Below are 16,835 nucleotides of genomic sequence, written 5' to 3'. Positions count from 1 at the left end.
AAAACATGAGATTACTTTTTTTTTTGGTCACCGCTGCAAAGTACACAATTAACATATAAACAAATAGGACTGTTGGTTGGAGTTTTCCTTTGAGGAACAAGGGAGACACAAGGAGTGGACAGACAAGCCACATGGGGCAGAGGTGCAGTGCGGGGTCACCCTCACCTTTGTCATGCAGGCCAGTGCTTGAAGTGACACAAGAAAGCCCTTTGACGTCAGCTACGTGATCCAATCAAAGAGACAAACTGAAGATCATTGGCACCATGATGCTGTGACTCCATCCCCATCTCGGGTCTCATTCTTCATTGACTGTTTGCTTTCTGAGTCTGTATAAATCATTTCATTCATTCTGTTGTTTGTTTTATTCTGTTTTTATTTTATTTTGTTTTATTCTGTTTAATTAAAGGGTTGCCTGTGTAGTTGTATCAAGTGCTTGGGGCTCAGTCACGCCCCTTGTGTCCACATGTTGTCATCGTTCTTCATTTTATGTGGCACCATCCACAGCTCACACCACTACAAGCTGCTTTACAGCATCAGATATGACGAGCAGAAGAAATGAGAGCAGGAATGAAGGAATGGTGTGTGGCACACCGAGATTTCTATGCCCTTGGTACACACGGCGTCTAAATCATTAGAAGCACAACCTTGGACAGATGAAATCTGAGGATATAAATAAAGAATTAGTCACAGGAAGGGGCACGTTTACATCTAAATACAATGATTTGAAAGTACAGCTTATGACAATGACCCAGCAGTAATAATGGACTGGTCACCATGTCCACCAAGCAGGCTGATGGGATGTTAGGTTATATAGCGCCTTCATGTTTCATGAGCGGAGTACAAGTCATGGCAGCTTATGGATTTAAAACGCACTGGGGAGGCCTCACAATGAGGGCCGTGCGCAGGTCTGCCCTTTATCTATTACAAAAAAGACAAGAGAGAAAACCTAAAGGAAAGCAAAGAGGCTGACTCTGAAGTACGGACAGTGAACTACGAGGAAAGACTGAAGCAGTTGAACATTTTGGATCTTGAGAGGATGATACGTGTTTAAAATTACAGAAGATCCAAAGTGAGGTCTTGAAGAAGCACATGGGGACACGGATAGAAGGGCAGATTTTGCACAACTGTTATAAAGTTTTTCTTCACACAGACAACCAGGGAAACGGTAAATAACTGACTGCGTAAAGTGTTGGACGGCAGGATTTTGCGGATCTTCCAAGCTCAGCTCACTGGCATGTTGGAGAAACTCGAATGCCAGGCTTGTTTCGCTGAATGCTCTGCTCCAAACTTCTAAAGTGTCTTCATGACAAAGGGCTCCGTAGGTCAGGCAGAGGTAGATTTGTCCAGATTGGAAAGTGAATGCCCACCAGTGCTCGGTCTGCTCTTAAGATCCACCGGGATCCCAACCCGTCTTCGATGGTCCGCTTTTTCAGCAATGGCCCCGAAGCCTTACCCTCTCCTGCCCACCTAGCAATACGACGGCAACGTCACTGCAATCGATGACACAATGTCATTCATCATCTCCGTAGCAGTAGAGTGTTGTACCGTTTTAGCCGTAGATTGATACGGGAGAAAGCAGGGTGAAATGACACCTTTAATTGGCTAACTAAATCGATTACAAATGCAAGCTCTCGAGGGTTACGCCATGCCTGATGATGGGGCTTCGAAAGCTTGCGTTTGTAATTGACCAATAAAAGGCGTCATTTCACCCGTCTCCGTAACACGGTGGCGCCAGTCATTCTTCTTTTCTTCAGGATACCAGACCGAGCCGCGTGCTCGCGCAGCGCGTGTCCAACGAGCCCAAGCGCGCTCTTCTATCTTCTCGCGAGGTCGCTTACAGTTGCGCGGAGCCAAGCGGGAGGCGGTCGTCGGTGTCGCTGGGGTTTCCTGTTTGTGGTCGGTAAGGCGGAGGGAGTGTGGCGGGATCTCGCTGAAGACGTACTCCTTTGCGACGACGGGTGGCCGTGCTCTCCTTGTCCCGAGCCGTGAAGGATGCCTGGGTCAGACCTGCTGGCGGTAGTTCTTTTGGGGGTGTGCCTTCTGCAGACTGCCGGTGCCCAGAACGGTAAGAGAATCGACGGGTTCGAGTCCGAGAGGCACGAATGTGCGGAGCCTGGGCGTCTAATCCTTGTGCGCCTGCGCGGATCTGCGGGACCGGGGTACGTAGGTGCAGACCATCCGCATCGTCGGTGTGCACTTTGTTAGAAGTGGAGTCGGCATTGCGGGGCGTAACGCACGGGCCTTTCACGGTTGACCGTGGACGAGTGTTCCCGTTGTCTGATAAAGAACGTGAGAGTAAGCAGCAGTAGCGGCTTTCGTGTTGTTCATTCCCGATTAACGTCGAGTGACCATGTCGGGGGAAAAAAAAAAAAAGTCCTTCATGTTTTCCCACCAAGCACAGGTCTTCGCCACGGTGCACCCGTCTTTCACCGATTAGCAATGTCTTCGGGAACTAGGAAGTTCAAATATGTCAGGATGGATAATAATCGGATTTCCGTCTTTCTGCAGAAGCACTGCATCGGCTGCGGTAGTTTTTTAGGTACTCGCGGTCCGGACACACGGATCTGCATTCGAGCATTCTCCGGAGGAGCCCTTTGCCAAATTACTGTACAACCACTGTTTACCGTACCTGCGTGGAAAGCGTTGGCCCCGTCCGAACAGGAGCTCAGGTTTGAGTTGCTTTTGCTGCCAGGACAGCATCTGCTCAATGTCACCTAAAGGGCAGGTCCAGAACAGCAGGGAACGGGCGCTGACACTGTTTCGTATTCTCACCGTTGTCTGCAAATGTTCACATTCATTTATTTTAGCTTACCGAGGGGCAAATGGTCTGATTGAAGACCGTTTGTAACTTCACCTGCAGAACGCGCATATTTACCCGCGGTATTTATTGGAACATCTGAATAAAAAAGTCACAAAACGGGACCGGTTCGGCGATTTGTTCGTTTACACCTATAATCGGTCTTGTCCTGGCCTGTCGATTGAAACGAAAAGCCTGCACAGCCCCACACCTCAGCAACCTTCCAAGTTGGGACTCCAAGATGTCCAAGTCATCTGAAGTCACTTGGTTGTAGTTTTGGTCTTGGTGGTTGTGAAAGAAATGAAAGGCCTTGATGGCGTCACTACTATTTGTCATTAAATGGCTGGCTCCTTTCAGGGTTTTATCACAGTCTGTGCACCAAATCAGTCCTCACCACCTTGGTCGTGATGTTTCTTGTTAATGAGTTTTGTGTGCTCCTCGCTTGTCTGACCGTCTGTTTACTGTGAGATCTTTCCACACTCACTGAACGTGAGCTACAGTATTCCACATGACTGCAGGTAAAACTGTAGGGAATGTGGCAGACCTGCCTGACCGTCCATGCATCTTCAGGTGAGGCCAGTAAGTCCCATAAACTGCCTTCACACTTCCCACAAGATCTCTCTGCACTGCCGCCCTTTTACACGGACTTGTCGCCTTACCCTGGAGGTGCTCCGGTTCACTCCTGGGGGTCCCGTGTCGCTGCAGGTTTTCTTCCCAGTTTCGACTTTGAATTTTTCTGCTGCCTCAGTTAAACTCACTGGTAGTTCCCAGTTGCTACATTTTTATTTATCTGTGCTAGATGGGCAAGAGTTTATTCTTGTTTTTTCATATTTTATTGATTTTTTAATATTCTGATGTAATTAAGTTATTAATAAGATCAAACTGGGTAGCTACTGCCCTTTAGCATGCCATGTCATTTGTCCCCTGTGTCTGCACTGCTCGTCATTCATTGTCAGTATTTATATACAGTACAATTAAGAAAGCAAATGCCACAGAGAAACAGAATTTAGAAGAAAATGGCAATTAAAATCTGTGGCAAAAACTAGTTTTGAAAATGTATTCTAAATGTTAATCTCAGAGTCCTGCACAAAGAGGAAAAGGTTGGTTAATTAAATCAATGGAATGTTTAAAAAATTGGTTTGACCAACCGTGAAACCAACTGGAAGAAAATCTGCAGCCTTTAGGGGGCTCCAGGACTTGACCCCGACATTCAGACCCTCAATTCATGCGCTTTGAACGGCGTTACGGGACCAGAACAGATCTGTGGGGCAAATGAAAGGAGATTTGTGTCAAACAAGGCAGGGTTTTCTGCCCAACCTACCAGTCCTGTTACTGGGCTCATGATAAAGGACTGGAAGGTGGTGCCACTTGGGCACACGTGCTGTATGGGCAAGTGGTGAGTGCCGCCATCCAACCTGTCAGGAGCTGCAGGGCACAAGCACTCAAGGGTTTGGGAAATATTGTCTGATATTCTTAGCAGCCAAGCCCAGGCCCCCGGGCAGCTGCCTTTGGAAGGCTGAATGCTCTTAACTGCCCCAAGCGCCCTTTCAATATGGTTTACTTTCTGTCACATCTGCTTTATTTCAAAAGCCATCTGTATGAATTCAGCAGCGTTCTGCTTGTCTGGACTTTGGGGGTCCATCAGTAAAGCTCATGTGGTCATCGACATTACAAACTCACAACTGCTGCCATTTCTCAGTGGCGACTCTGCGCTGGTGTCCTACACGTAGTGGCGTTTGTGACCAGATCCCAAATTAACATGACCTTTAGCTTTTGTATGAGCCGTTCTTAATATTTCAGTATCCGATACAGAATTTCACGGGCAATGCTGGACTCTGCAGGTAGCTGAAATGTGCCCTCCTCACCCTGTGATTTTATGGGATTTCGGTTCTTTGGGGCCTTACTTGTGTTTGTCATGTTTATTAATGTTTATGTATTAAATAAAGTTTGCTATGCTTCAGTATCTATTATTTTACATTTTGTTCTTTCTGTTTTATTGGAAACTGCTGATTCACAGAATTAGGCAAAGAGTAAGACATAAAATGAAATTACCAGGTGGTGACCGTGACCTGTTGATCCCATCGTTACTTTAAACGGCTGATTAAAGAAAATGTACCTGCGCTGCTGCAACAACTGATGAACTGCTGCTGATTATTCGTCACTTTTGGCTTTGTGTGCTGGCAGATAAATACGTAATGTGGAACACTGGCGTCAGGTTTGTGTTTCTGAATGTGACGTGAACAAGTGACGATCTTGTTTCTGCCATGAAGTGCTTGTGGACTGTGAGTGTTGAAGACTGTCAAGAGGCCGATAACAGGTAGCCAGTAGCTTGCCCCGGTGCCAGCCTAACCCTAACGCGGTGGTTGTTGTCCAGTGGTAAGGAATGAGGCACCTCGACAGTGCAGCGGTGAACCCTAGCCCTTAAAGTTCAGGCGACCGAGAATGCATTCAGGAAGAAACCGTAAGATAAATATGTTGTGTGTGCGTGCTAGCTGCTAATTGCCATGGTCGCTGTATGCTAAAGCAACCGTCCATTGTTGTCTTCATCAAGAGTTTTGAAAAGTAAAGTTATTCAAGTTTCATTTTGAATCAAGTGTAAAGCTGGCCTCCTAAAGACTGTACGGGTCAAATGCCATACTTGTTTATTTTGTCTTGAGCTCCCGTTGGTGCAGTGGTGGTTGGCAGGGGCACGCACTCCCTCAATGTGTATGTAGGGCTACCGATTGTCGTAAGCTTCTCCCTTGTTCAGTCACTGCTTTCCCTGCTGAGCACCTCCATGATTCTTTCTCCTTGAGGGTTCCAGCCCAGCGCTTGCTGTGTCATCACATCGGGTTCACATCTGAGGAGTCGGACTTCTGTTTGCTTGGTCAGTTGCCAGAGACCCTCTCCTGGATATAATGACCTGACTGTGGATTTGTCATAAACCTTTGTGCTTTCTGACTACATGTGTGTGACCTGCCAAGTCCAACAAGTGTATAAGAACACTGATTTGTACGTTGGTGTTGTCAGAAGCTCCAAATTTCAAGGAGCTCAAGACTTGGCGTGCCTTATGTGTCAGTACATGAAAGTGTATGTTGAAGGTGCCTCCATTTTCTGTAAGTGTGTACTTGTGCTGTCCACACGTCTGTCTGGCTGACTGCTGCTCAGTTTAAAAGATGGAGTTGGTCATTAGCTGTTTGTGCTTCTTTGATTTTGCACAGTCTGGCATGCTTGGCATAGCCATATGAAATATTCCGCTTTTATCGAGCATCCTGAAAGTTTTGTGAGAGAAAGCAAATGTCATTGGCGCATTCGAGATGGTCTAATCAGCAAGTCCGTCTCCCCTGGAGTCCCTGTTTATATGGCTTGCTTTATAGCGTCTACGGCAAGCAAGCAGCAGAAGTGGTGAAAGTCGAGACCCCGTGTTCGCTGGCACAGAATCATTGACATCACCCGTGGGGATCGTGCGGCTGATGGAGTTTTGCTTTTTCTTTATAATCCTAAATAGCTTTTGGGGGGTTGTTATTTCTCTTTACTTTTTTTTTTACTTCAGTTATTTGATATTACAGCATAAATGTGAACAAAGCCCCAAGATGGTTTTATACTACGCCCAAACACAAGGCTGTCTTGCTCTCGGTTCATTTCTTGGACGTAGTTCGGCCCACCATAAGCACTTGTCTTCAGTGTGCTTGCACTTTCTTTGTGCGCCTTAACGTTGTCGTAAGCATAAACTGTAGGTACCACATTGACATTACCGTAAATCGTTTGCCGTGTGGGTCCGTCTTTCCATTTTGAAAGTTGCATTCACATTCCTTGCATGTGTGTGGCATATGGGACATTAGTGGCCGTGTCACAGCAATTCATGCACATGGCCAGCCTTGGTGTGCAGCGTGAGACAAGGACATCCAGCACCCTGAAAATTGCTAAAACTCATGGCAAGAATCGCCTGTTTTTAAAGACGATGTCCGCCAAAGTCAATTATTAGTAACATACGAAACCAAGCATTTGTGGTCATATGCCCTGAAAACCTCAATGAAAATGTCAGCGGTGTGAGTGAGTGCAGCAGTAAGCCTGTCTGTCCTGACACCGCACACACCGAGGTGACACTTCTGTAAATAAGGGATCACGACTTCCAAAGATGTCTGACGACTGGACTACACAGTCATGGAGTCTCCTCACCTGGCGGCCTGTAGGTGCCTGCTGGCTGCTGTTCACAGCTCCCCTCGGGTCACCGGTCGTCATTACTTTTATGTTAGCAGCCTGCCAGACAACTGAGCTCCCGGTGACGTTGCCCTGTTTGTGAAGCTCCATCGGATCTCGTTTCAGGTCTCGCCTCTTTCCTTCCATTTAAATCCTCCTGCATAACACTTTGAACTGATGAAAAAGACAATGGCGCCAGAGACCACTCGAAGGTGACGTTGCTTGCATTGTATTTTATACTGAACTCTTAGCGCCCCTGTGAGTGGTGCTGCACAAAATGTCTACTGCTTCTCATTTTGTGTCACACATCAGCCAGACTTTGCCCCTTGTCAAGTGTAATGTGGTCTTCATCTCACTTCTTCTGTCCAAGAGGCACCAAGGCTCTGTAAGCAACAAAGGGAAGGTATGACGGGGCCGTGGAGTGCTATACTTGATGAATAATGTTGAATTTTTGATGATCTTTAGAAACAATTATACTCCACATGTTCTGATGAACATTAAAACTGATGAAGGCCACATCTTGTACCTCGGGACCGTTGACAGCAGGCTGGCAGAATGCATCACTGCCTGGTATGGAAGTGGCTCAAAAAGGACCAGGCGGCGCTGCAAAGAGTTGTGTGCTCGGTTCAAAACATCATGGAGATGTCTTTAACATCCGTACAGGGCCGTCTGTATTCAAAAAGGGGCAAGGTAGCCAGGACCGTGAAGGACTCCTCCGACGCTTTCTACAGCCAACATTTAGTAGTTAAGATCTGGCAGGCGCCTGCAGAATAAATGGGGAGAAAGAAGGGCAATTAAAATTCCCCAAACAGTTGTCTTGTCAGGCATGCTTCAAAACTGTAAAAATAGTCAATCCATTATTCATATTTAACTATTTTGTAATAATTATGCATCTAATATTTGTGTCTTACAGTTACTTGAGTGTTCTATCTGTGCCTTTTAAAATGTATTTTTGATGTTTACTTTTCACTTGCACAGCCTGAGCTGAACATCACTGTATACCCCGTGTGTGAAATCTAAATCGTAATGGTCTCCAGAACCATCCATGCAGGCCCCAGAGGAGTTAACTCATGGCCAGATACATAGCTGTGTTCTTTACAATAAAAGCCCCGTCCTGATGTCTGCAGTGCTTCGTGTCCCCGCTCCAGTCTTTGAGTTCTGCTCTGGTTGTATGTGTGGACGGACTGCAGTCATATTGTCCACGATGTATCGACCTGCTGTGCCGCAGCGCCATCCCTCGCCACAGGTCTAGACCAGCAGTTTGGTAATTAATGTTTATGGGTTGTCACAAATAAAATTGATTGACACTACAACCACTTGAAACCCTGACCTTAACTTCCATGCTATAACCGCTGGCATGGACCAGCGGTGACGTATGCTGCTCTGGCTCTGCACTTGGATGCTATTGCATTCTCCCATGGCACTCCCTGCTTACCCTGGCACCTCAGACGTGTCTGTTGGGTCACCTGGCCTGCTGGGTGTGTGACTAAGACTTTTTATCTGATGCTGTGTAAACAAGTGGGGGGTCCTGGCAGCTCGCACATAAAAGTAGTGGGTCTCCCAAAATGGACAAAGGTTCCAGTAAACGGGTGGTTTTCCTCCGCATGTGCCAGCCTTCCTCGCTCCAGCCAGGACTTGCACCAAAATGGCCTAATACCAAGGAAGCTCGTTTCCTGTCTGATTTCGCAATGCGGATCAGCTGAGGCAATTTTCTTGTAGACTTGTCATTTCCAGGTTTTGCAGAAGTAACAGCCTAAGCAAAACTTGAACCTTTGGTTTGATTGGATTGTATAAATCACGCTGATGTGGATCCTTCTTTATACCCGTGTCGCTGAGCTCCTTTCTTTTAGATCTGTTTGGGATATATTCTTTACAATATGGAGGTTCTGTATTATTTATCTCTGCCTTATTATTATGAGGCAAAGGTGCCATAAATATGTGAAGAGAAATACACACTGCTGAAATGTGACCAGCAAAACAATACAAATGCGTTACGGAACCTTAACTGCACTTCTGCTGTGGGGCGCGTCGTCAGTTCTCTTCATCCCCTAAAAATCCATCTGAGAAAACTGCTGATGGGAGTTGAGCTGCCAACGTAGAACTTTCTGCTCTGTCCAGACTCTCAAACGAAGCGGTACCAGCGACATGGCAGTGACACACTTGTGCCTTAGGAGGTTACCTGATGCCATTGTACATGTGGATCTGACCTTGTGTTCGTGCTGATATGGCCGGCCTACTGAGCCCAAGTCACCCAAGTCACATGCCAGAACAGCAGAGATTCAGTTTGGTTTTGAATGCACCTAATCTAACGGTAAATGTACAATGGCCATGGTTTAGGTTTTGTGTGCTGGTCACGTGTCTGTATAAAAGAGTAGCAGGCCCTAAAGGGAACTGGGGGGGTTGTTTTGGGCAGTAGGCCTGGGTCCTGCTTTTTGCTTGAGAGGTGCCCAGCAGAGGCTGCGACTTTTCCGTTTTCCTCACTTTTTTCGACAGCTGGTCAGATTCCAGTGGTGAGATTAAGAGGACTTTACGTTGGCACATCATTTTGAGCTGTAAGCCATGGCACCTCTTTCTGTTGTGCTCTTTTGTGTTCCTTGACATGTTTGCTGTGAGGTCACGGCCCTCACTGTTAGTTGTCTGGATATTGTCTTGAATTAAAGCTCACCATTCACGGACTGCTGACGTGCCCTCCAAGTGCGGCAGCACGTCTGGTTCCACGTAGCCCTTGGGGTTCTAAACGCTGTGGTGGCCGTGACTTCTCATTCGTTCAGGTCAGCAATGGTGATGTACAGTACATCTCACCACATAATGAAGTAGCAGCAGCAGCAGCCTGCCATGGACATTGGCTGAACCTTAAAACCCTTGTGTGAAAACATTGACTGACTACTTGATTTAAGCCAGCGGGTTTCAAATTAGGCACTTTTGTTCTGTTGCAGTGCAGAACAGCCTGAGCACACAAATTTCCTTCTGATTAAAAACTTTGATTTCAAGACGTCTCCACCATATACAGTATGACCACTAATACAGTCTTGGACATTTTGCTGATGGTGTTAAAAAACAAGGTTAACCAAGATAAGTATGTGTTCTTCTATCCAGCAAATTACAGTCTTTATTACGTTCGGAGTACATTTTAGTGCTTTATGAACTCAAAGGATCATTTATTAACTGTCTTTTCTTTGTCTCCTGTTAATCATTTCTGTGTGCTTTTTATGAGGATGACTCGTCCCCAGGTGAGCTTTTAGATTGCTGTTGAAGACCTTCGCTTCAAACCCCATGCCTGCCATCTCTCTGCAGTTTCCTCCCAAACAAGTGCCGAATACCTTTTGATCAGCAGATATTTTTTGGTCTTGTACCTAATGCTGCCAGGTTGAGCTCAGCCCTTCCACCACTGGCTTAAGTGTGTCTGAGATGCATATCCCCAAATACTGATATTTGTCACCTGTGTTTAGTAGTTTGGTTTCGCACTTCATTCCACACCATTGCACATGGCCAAAGGAGGCCTCTTTGACGCATTTGAATGCCAACGGGTTTCAGCCGCCGTCCATTCTTCGGCCAGCTCTTGTGGCCCTGCACTTCCCAGGACAGACGTGGAGACGTCGAAGTGCTCGCGTATGAAGAGACTGTTGTCCGCCGAGAGAAGCCGTACATGAGCCTGACTCCCCTTTTGCTGTGTAGAATTCACAACTGTCATGTTTTGGAGCTGGGCAGAGATTCTTAGGTTTGTTGTTGTATTTTATTTATCGCTGAGCTTGTTGCTGAATACAATTTAAGACTAAATTACTGTATGAAAAATGCTTTTGAATGCCTAGAACATTTATTTTTCCTTAACGTAACAAGTCTTTTGCAAGTGTATTATTAGAAAGGCAAAAGAACTAACGATGAACATAAAATGCTGAAGATTTAGGGAAGGCGTCAAACTCAGGAAGGCACACACACCTCTTGTAGTAAATGGCCTTCTGCTATGCCACAAAGGGCACCTTTTTCTGATAATCTTCCTCAAAGATGACCCGCTCTGCCTCCTGTTTGTCTGGATTGACCTACTGACTCCAAGAAAAGCAAAGAAGCTTAAAGAATTACAGACTTTTTACAGCAAGGCTTGTTTCAGATGGCAGCTGATAGCCTGAAGATTTGTAATATTTGCTGCACTTGTTTGTTTTTCCCAGGACTCCTGATCTTCTTCTAGGCATCTCTCAAGAGCTCCTGTCTCATTTGCGCCATTTTGCCTTTGGTGATGTTGGCGGCGTTCAGAGAGCTCCATTCAGACTGCTACTGATTTCTATTTTCATGTCATGTTGAACTTGACCATAGGTGGCTTTCTTAGCTTTGAGTGTTGGAGGAGTTTTTTTTTTTTTTTTTTTACTGAATTTGCGACTTTATATTTAAAAAATCTGTAAACCTTCATCACTATTCTGCAAGTCAAACTTGAGAGCTGCCAATGGTGGTGGCTTGTTTCACTGACTTGGGGTAGATGGCAGCTGTTCATAAGAATCAACGGCTTGAAGCTCTCGGTGGCCCATCTTGTTAATGAGGTGGGCCTTTGCTTGCACCGTGCAGCCGAGTGACGCGAGAGCCGTGTTGTCAAAGCCCAGGGGAGTAATCAGAGCCGCGTCTCACTGGTGCTTTCAGCTGAGCTCCTTTTCCCTTCTGTCGTGTGTGGCTGAAGCACATGACTTTACAACAACAACAACATTTATTTATATAGCACATTTTCATACAAAAAGTAGCTCAAAGTGCTTTACATAATGAAGAAAAGAAGAATAAAAGACAAATAAGAAATTAAAATAAGACAACCTTAGTTAACATAAGAAGGAGTAAGGTCCGATGGCCAGGGTGGACAGAAAAAACAAAAAAAAACTCCAGAAGGCTGGAGAAAAAAATAAAATCTGTAGGGGTTCCAGGCCACGAGACCGCCCAGTCCCCTCTGGGCATTCTACCTAACATAAATGAAATAGTCCTCTTTGTAGTTAGGGTTCTCACGGAGTCACTTGATGCTGATGGTTATACAGACTTCTGGCTTTTAATCCATCCATCATTGTTGGAACATCATGGTGCTTTGGGTAGATGGTGGTGGCACAAGCCACCACCAATAGGACACCGGAAAAGGAAACAGAAGAGAGAGTAGGGGTTAGTACAGATTTTGAATGGTTATTATAATGAATTGGATATACAGAGTGTCAGGATTAAATTACAGTGAAGTTATGAGAAGGCCATGTTAAAGTAATGTGTTTTCAGTAGTTTTTTAAAGTGCTCCACTGTATTAGCCTGGCGAATTCCTACTGGCAGGCTATTCCAGATTTTAGGTGCATAACAGCAGAAGGCCGCCTCACCACTTCTTTTAAGTTTTGCTCTTGGAATTCTAAGGAGACACTCAGTTGAGGATCTGAGGTTGCGATTTGGAATATAAGGTGTCAGACATTCCGATATATAAGACGGGGCGAGATTATTTAAAGCTTTAAAAACCATAAGCAGAATTTTAAAGTCAATTCTGAATGACACAGGTAACCAGTGTAGTGACATCAAAACTGGAGAAATGTGTTCGGATTTTCTTTTCCTGGTAAGGATTCTAGCAGCTGCATTCTGCACTAACTGCAAACGATTGATGTCTTTTTTGGGTAGTCCTGAGAGGAGTGCATTACAGTAATCTAGTCGACTAAAGACAAACGCATGAACTAATTTCTCTGCATCTTTCGATGATATAAGAGGTCTAACTTTTGCTATGTTCCTTAGGTGAAAAAATGCTGTCCTAGTGATTTTATTAATATGCGATTTAAAATTCAGATTACAATCAACGGTTACCCCTAAGCTTTTTACCTCCGATTTGACTTTTAATCCTAATGCATCCAGTTTATTTCTAATAGCCTCACTGTATCCATTATTGCCAATCACTAAGATTTCGGTTTTTTCTTTATTTAATTTGAGAAAGTTACTATTCATCCATTCTGAGATACAGGTTAGACATTGTGTTAGCGAATCAAGAGATTTAGGGTCATCAGGTGCTATTGATACATACAGCTGTGTGTCATCAGCATAGCTGTGGTAGCTCACGTTATGTCCCGAGATAATCTGACCTAATGGAAGCATGTAGATTGAGAAGAGCAGCGGACCCAGGATAGAGCCTTGTGGAACACCATATAGAATATCATGTGTCTTTGAGTTATAATTACCACAACTAACAAAGAATTTTCTCCCTGCCAGGTAGGATTCAAACCAGTTTAAGACACTGCCAGAGAGGCCCACCCATTGACTAAGGCGATTCTTAAGAATATTATGATCAATAGTGTCAAATGCGGCACTCAAATCTAAGAGGATGAGAACAGATAAATGGCCTCTGTCTGCATTTACCCGCTTTAGCATTAGCATGACATGTCCGCAGTCGGTTACATCTGTAAGTGCAATGGGTTTGATGAAGAAATGCAGGGAGATGTCTGTAAGAGTTTGGATTAGTGGTCAGATGTGAAATAAAATGAAAATCGAGACAAGCCGGGCACACATCCGGCTACGGCGGGCACTGCTCAGTAGCTGTTGTTTAAGGTGTTGGTGAAATGTTATGCTGTTGCTTTGATGGCAGATGTCATGTGACTTGTCTTACTTGAGCGTTGACCACTTTGCTGCTTGACATCCACGAGTATGCAGGTGGCAGAGTGTCCTGCGGCCGCTTTCTCTCACATTTCCATTTTGGATAATAGTGTTCAGCAGCACTCGGCTGTCAGACATCATCTCAGATGTGCCAGTTGGCTTTCCTACCTGCTCTTTAAGCTCACGCTGATGAAACGGAAGCGTTATCTCCATCGTTTTTAACTTATAACAATCTTGCATAGGCTTTCGAGACTGCGAGTGCAGCTGCCTCCGTCAAACGTAACTCTTGTGCATTTTCACCTATCAGGAAATTCCATTATTCTGCAAGTAAGGACTGTTGAGTCGCATGCCAGTTAGGATGTTTGTTACTTCATTGTCTACAAGTGTGTTACTACTGGCCTGCTCCGGGCACACCTCCCACAGGTTTACTTTGTGAAGTTTTTGATGTCCTCTCCTCCACTGTCATTATGATGGACTTTGTAGAACCTCAAAGGTGGGTTGTGTGCTCTGCAGTGCCTTTAATGTCACTTGTGTGTTCATGCATGTTAGTGCTATTTGGTTTATCGCTTTCATGCTAAAGCAGCACAGTTTTACTTTTGTGCACCGGCTCTCCCTGTACTTATGAAGTGTGCACAACAAATTTTAAATTTGATGCCAAGAATGCCTGGGCCAAACTACCAATGGCTGAGAACCTTAGGTAGGGCCTCGGGTTTAACACAATTTGAGAGGACTTAGGAGAAAGAGGGTTCTGTATCGATGGGTGTGTGGACCTCTGCGATTTAATTGACATGTCTGTACATATCCCATTTATTCACTTGAAACTGGGTGGGATTCTGCATAAAGCTATGGTGTGTGCCCGTGCTGTTGGTGGGAGGATGTTCCATCAGTGACGGTCTGCAGGACATTGTGACGTTGAGTTCATGTGACCTGAATGCTGTCTGTTAACTAGCTGTTTATCTTCTCAATGAGAGGATTCTTAATAAATGTAAATGTCTCCTTTTATGTCTGTCCAACAGAAATGACTGGCTTAGTCGTGTATCTGAACATTCTTTGTGGCTGTTGTGTTTGTGTAATGTTCCTCCAAATGTTAACATAAGTGCTTGTTGTTATTTCTGGTTTTTATGGATTACTGCTTATGGCTTTACATGATTTTAGCCCATCATCACTTCTGTATGCGGTGGGCTGGTGCCCTGCCTGGGGTTTGTTTCCTGCCTTGTGCCCTGTGTTGGCTGGGATTGGCTCCAGCAGACCCCCATGACCCTGTAGTTAGGATATAGTGGGTTGGATAATGGACAGATCACTTCTGTAAGGGTGCATTAGCACATTTTTATGATATATGTATAATGAAAAGGCTTTCGAAAAGTGTAATGTGGCCTTCAAGAGGTGCATCTCTTACTCACTGATGGCAGAGCTCGCCTGTCCTGTCTGTTCACTGGCTGTTTTATAATTGAATTTATCAATAGACCGGAATCTGGTCTGAGAGTACACAACGGCCTGTGTCAGTACGCTGTCCATGCACAATGCTGGTTGTCAACACATGTACTCTAGGAGCCAACATTCATGTTATGATGCCAACTTGGAGCTACATCGTATTTGCAGGTGGGCCATCTCTGAATCTTGAGCTGCTTTATGTCTGTTTGGTCCGAAGTTTAGAGCTTGGTGTAGCTGCCAACATTCAACTGCTGCTGGGTTAGCAAAACATCCAATGCAAAGGGAGAGAACATTCTGTAACAGATGTGCGCACAGACAGACATGGGCACAAGGTTCCTTTCAAGTGGCATTTCACTTTTAAGCTTGTAATACTCTTTGCGTTTCTTTGTTACGACTTCACCACGTGACCACAAGTGAACTTCTACCCTGCCATGTGCAAGCCAACTGAAGCTCCTTTACTGTAACATTAGAAGTGCAGCAAAGCGACTGGGGCGTTTAATTTCCATTAGCATGTAGGGGTAATCTTTATTAAATTCTACTATGAATGTAATGTTAACGTGAACTTTCTCAGAATGCCTGTTAACTCTTTCCGATTGTCTTTGCAGTCTGTTGCTTCCACCAATTTGTAGCCTTTTTCACTTCCACATGCAGGAGGAATGCACTACCACACTACTGTTTTTAAACGTGAAATAAGTCAAACAAAATCTATGAAATAAGTCAAGAGTCCTTTTTAGGGTTTAAATAATGAAGGGGACTCCTGTTAATACCAGGATAGTAAATCAAAAAGGCAGATTTTACTCGTACCGTAGTGTAGAAAACAGGGCTGTCAAGTTCTTGGGTGACCTGTTAAGTTGTCGGGGGGGCTGCGGAGATTTAAATCGCTTAGTCTTGTTTTAGAAAGTTGGCGTCTGTAGAAATGCCTACTTGTGGATATTTTCTAGTGATTTTATTATTGATGACACACTTGGAGTCGGTTTGTAGCACTGCAAGCACTTCACACGCATACAGAAACGTCAAGAAGAGGCTGATTATGCATACTTTGTAATGATGCAGCATTTAAAATAGGCCACAGTTTTGCCAAATTAAAGCAAAAGCACCTTAAGTAGGATTAAAAAAGAAGCAAAACGAAAGTTTGCGATTGCCTCTGTTTTGGTGGTGTTATTTGGATTTGGTAGATGATCGTAAGAACCACACGCTGGTGCCACTTGTCTCCTCAATTCCCCCCACTTTTCATTTTATAATTTCTCATCAAGTTTTGCCGTTTGCCGTCTTTAGTGTTTCTGAACTTTGTGCAGTGCAGGTAGCATTACTCATAAAATATTAACGAGTCCATTATCCGCCCTTCTCATTTCACTGTTTAGAATGCTGATGTTTGTGACTTTGTGTGTGTGTGTGTGTGTGTGTGTGTGTAATATATATATGTTCAAGGCACTAACATAAAAAAGTAGCAGTGTATTTCATCAAGAGGACAACATGCATGCTGGTCTTTCTCTTTCCAAGCTTGTCTCCTGGGAGATGCATTTCAATGTAGAAAAGTGCTATGGGGGGTAAAAGAAACGTCCATTATAAGTACAAGATTGAAGTCACTGAGCTTCAGCAAGACGCCTCTGAAAAGGATTTAGTGGTTTATGTTGACCCAACATTTTCATTGTCTAAACAATATGCAGAAGCCATTAAAAAGGCAAATGGAATGTAAGGTTATATCATAAAAACTGTTGACTATATATCAAGAGACATTACACCCAGACTATATAATGCCCAAGTGACGCCACATCTGGAGTACTGTCTGCCATTTGGGTCACCATCTGTTTAAAAAAAAAAAAAAAAAAAAAAAAAAAACAACCAGGTGCAT

The 16,835-nt window shown here is 44.6% G+C and overlaps 1 protein-coding gene across 2 annotated transcripts in view; it reads left to right on the top strand.

Moving 5' to 3' along the window:
- Positions 1 to 1,834: 1,834 nt before the first annotated feature.
- nptnb (neuroplastin b) overlaps positions 1,835 to 16,835 on the top strand; it is a 45,911-nt gene continuing 30,910 nt past the window's right edge. Inside the window, exon 1 of one of the 2 annotated variants that reach the window (XM_051920197.1) lies at positions 1,835 to 2,065. In XM_051920197.1, the coding sequence (XP_051776157.1) occupies positions 1,993 to 2,065 (73 nt within the window). In that variant the 5' untranslated portion in view covers positions 1,835 to 1,992. The remainder of the gene's footprint in view (positions 2,066 to 16,835) is intronic. The other variant, XM_028823340.2, reaches the window with a different exon arrangement.

This window comes from Erpetoichthys calabaricus, chromosome 17 (genome assembly GCF_900747795.2).
Source record: "Erpetoichthys calabaricus chromosome 17, fErpCal1.3, whole genome shotgun sequence".
Taxonomy (NCBI): Eukaryota; Metazoa; Chordata; class Cladistia; order Polypteriformes; family Polypteridae; genus Erpetoichthys; species Erpetoichthys calabaricus.
This window is presented reverse-complemented; position numbering and strand designations above follow the sequence as displayed.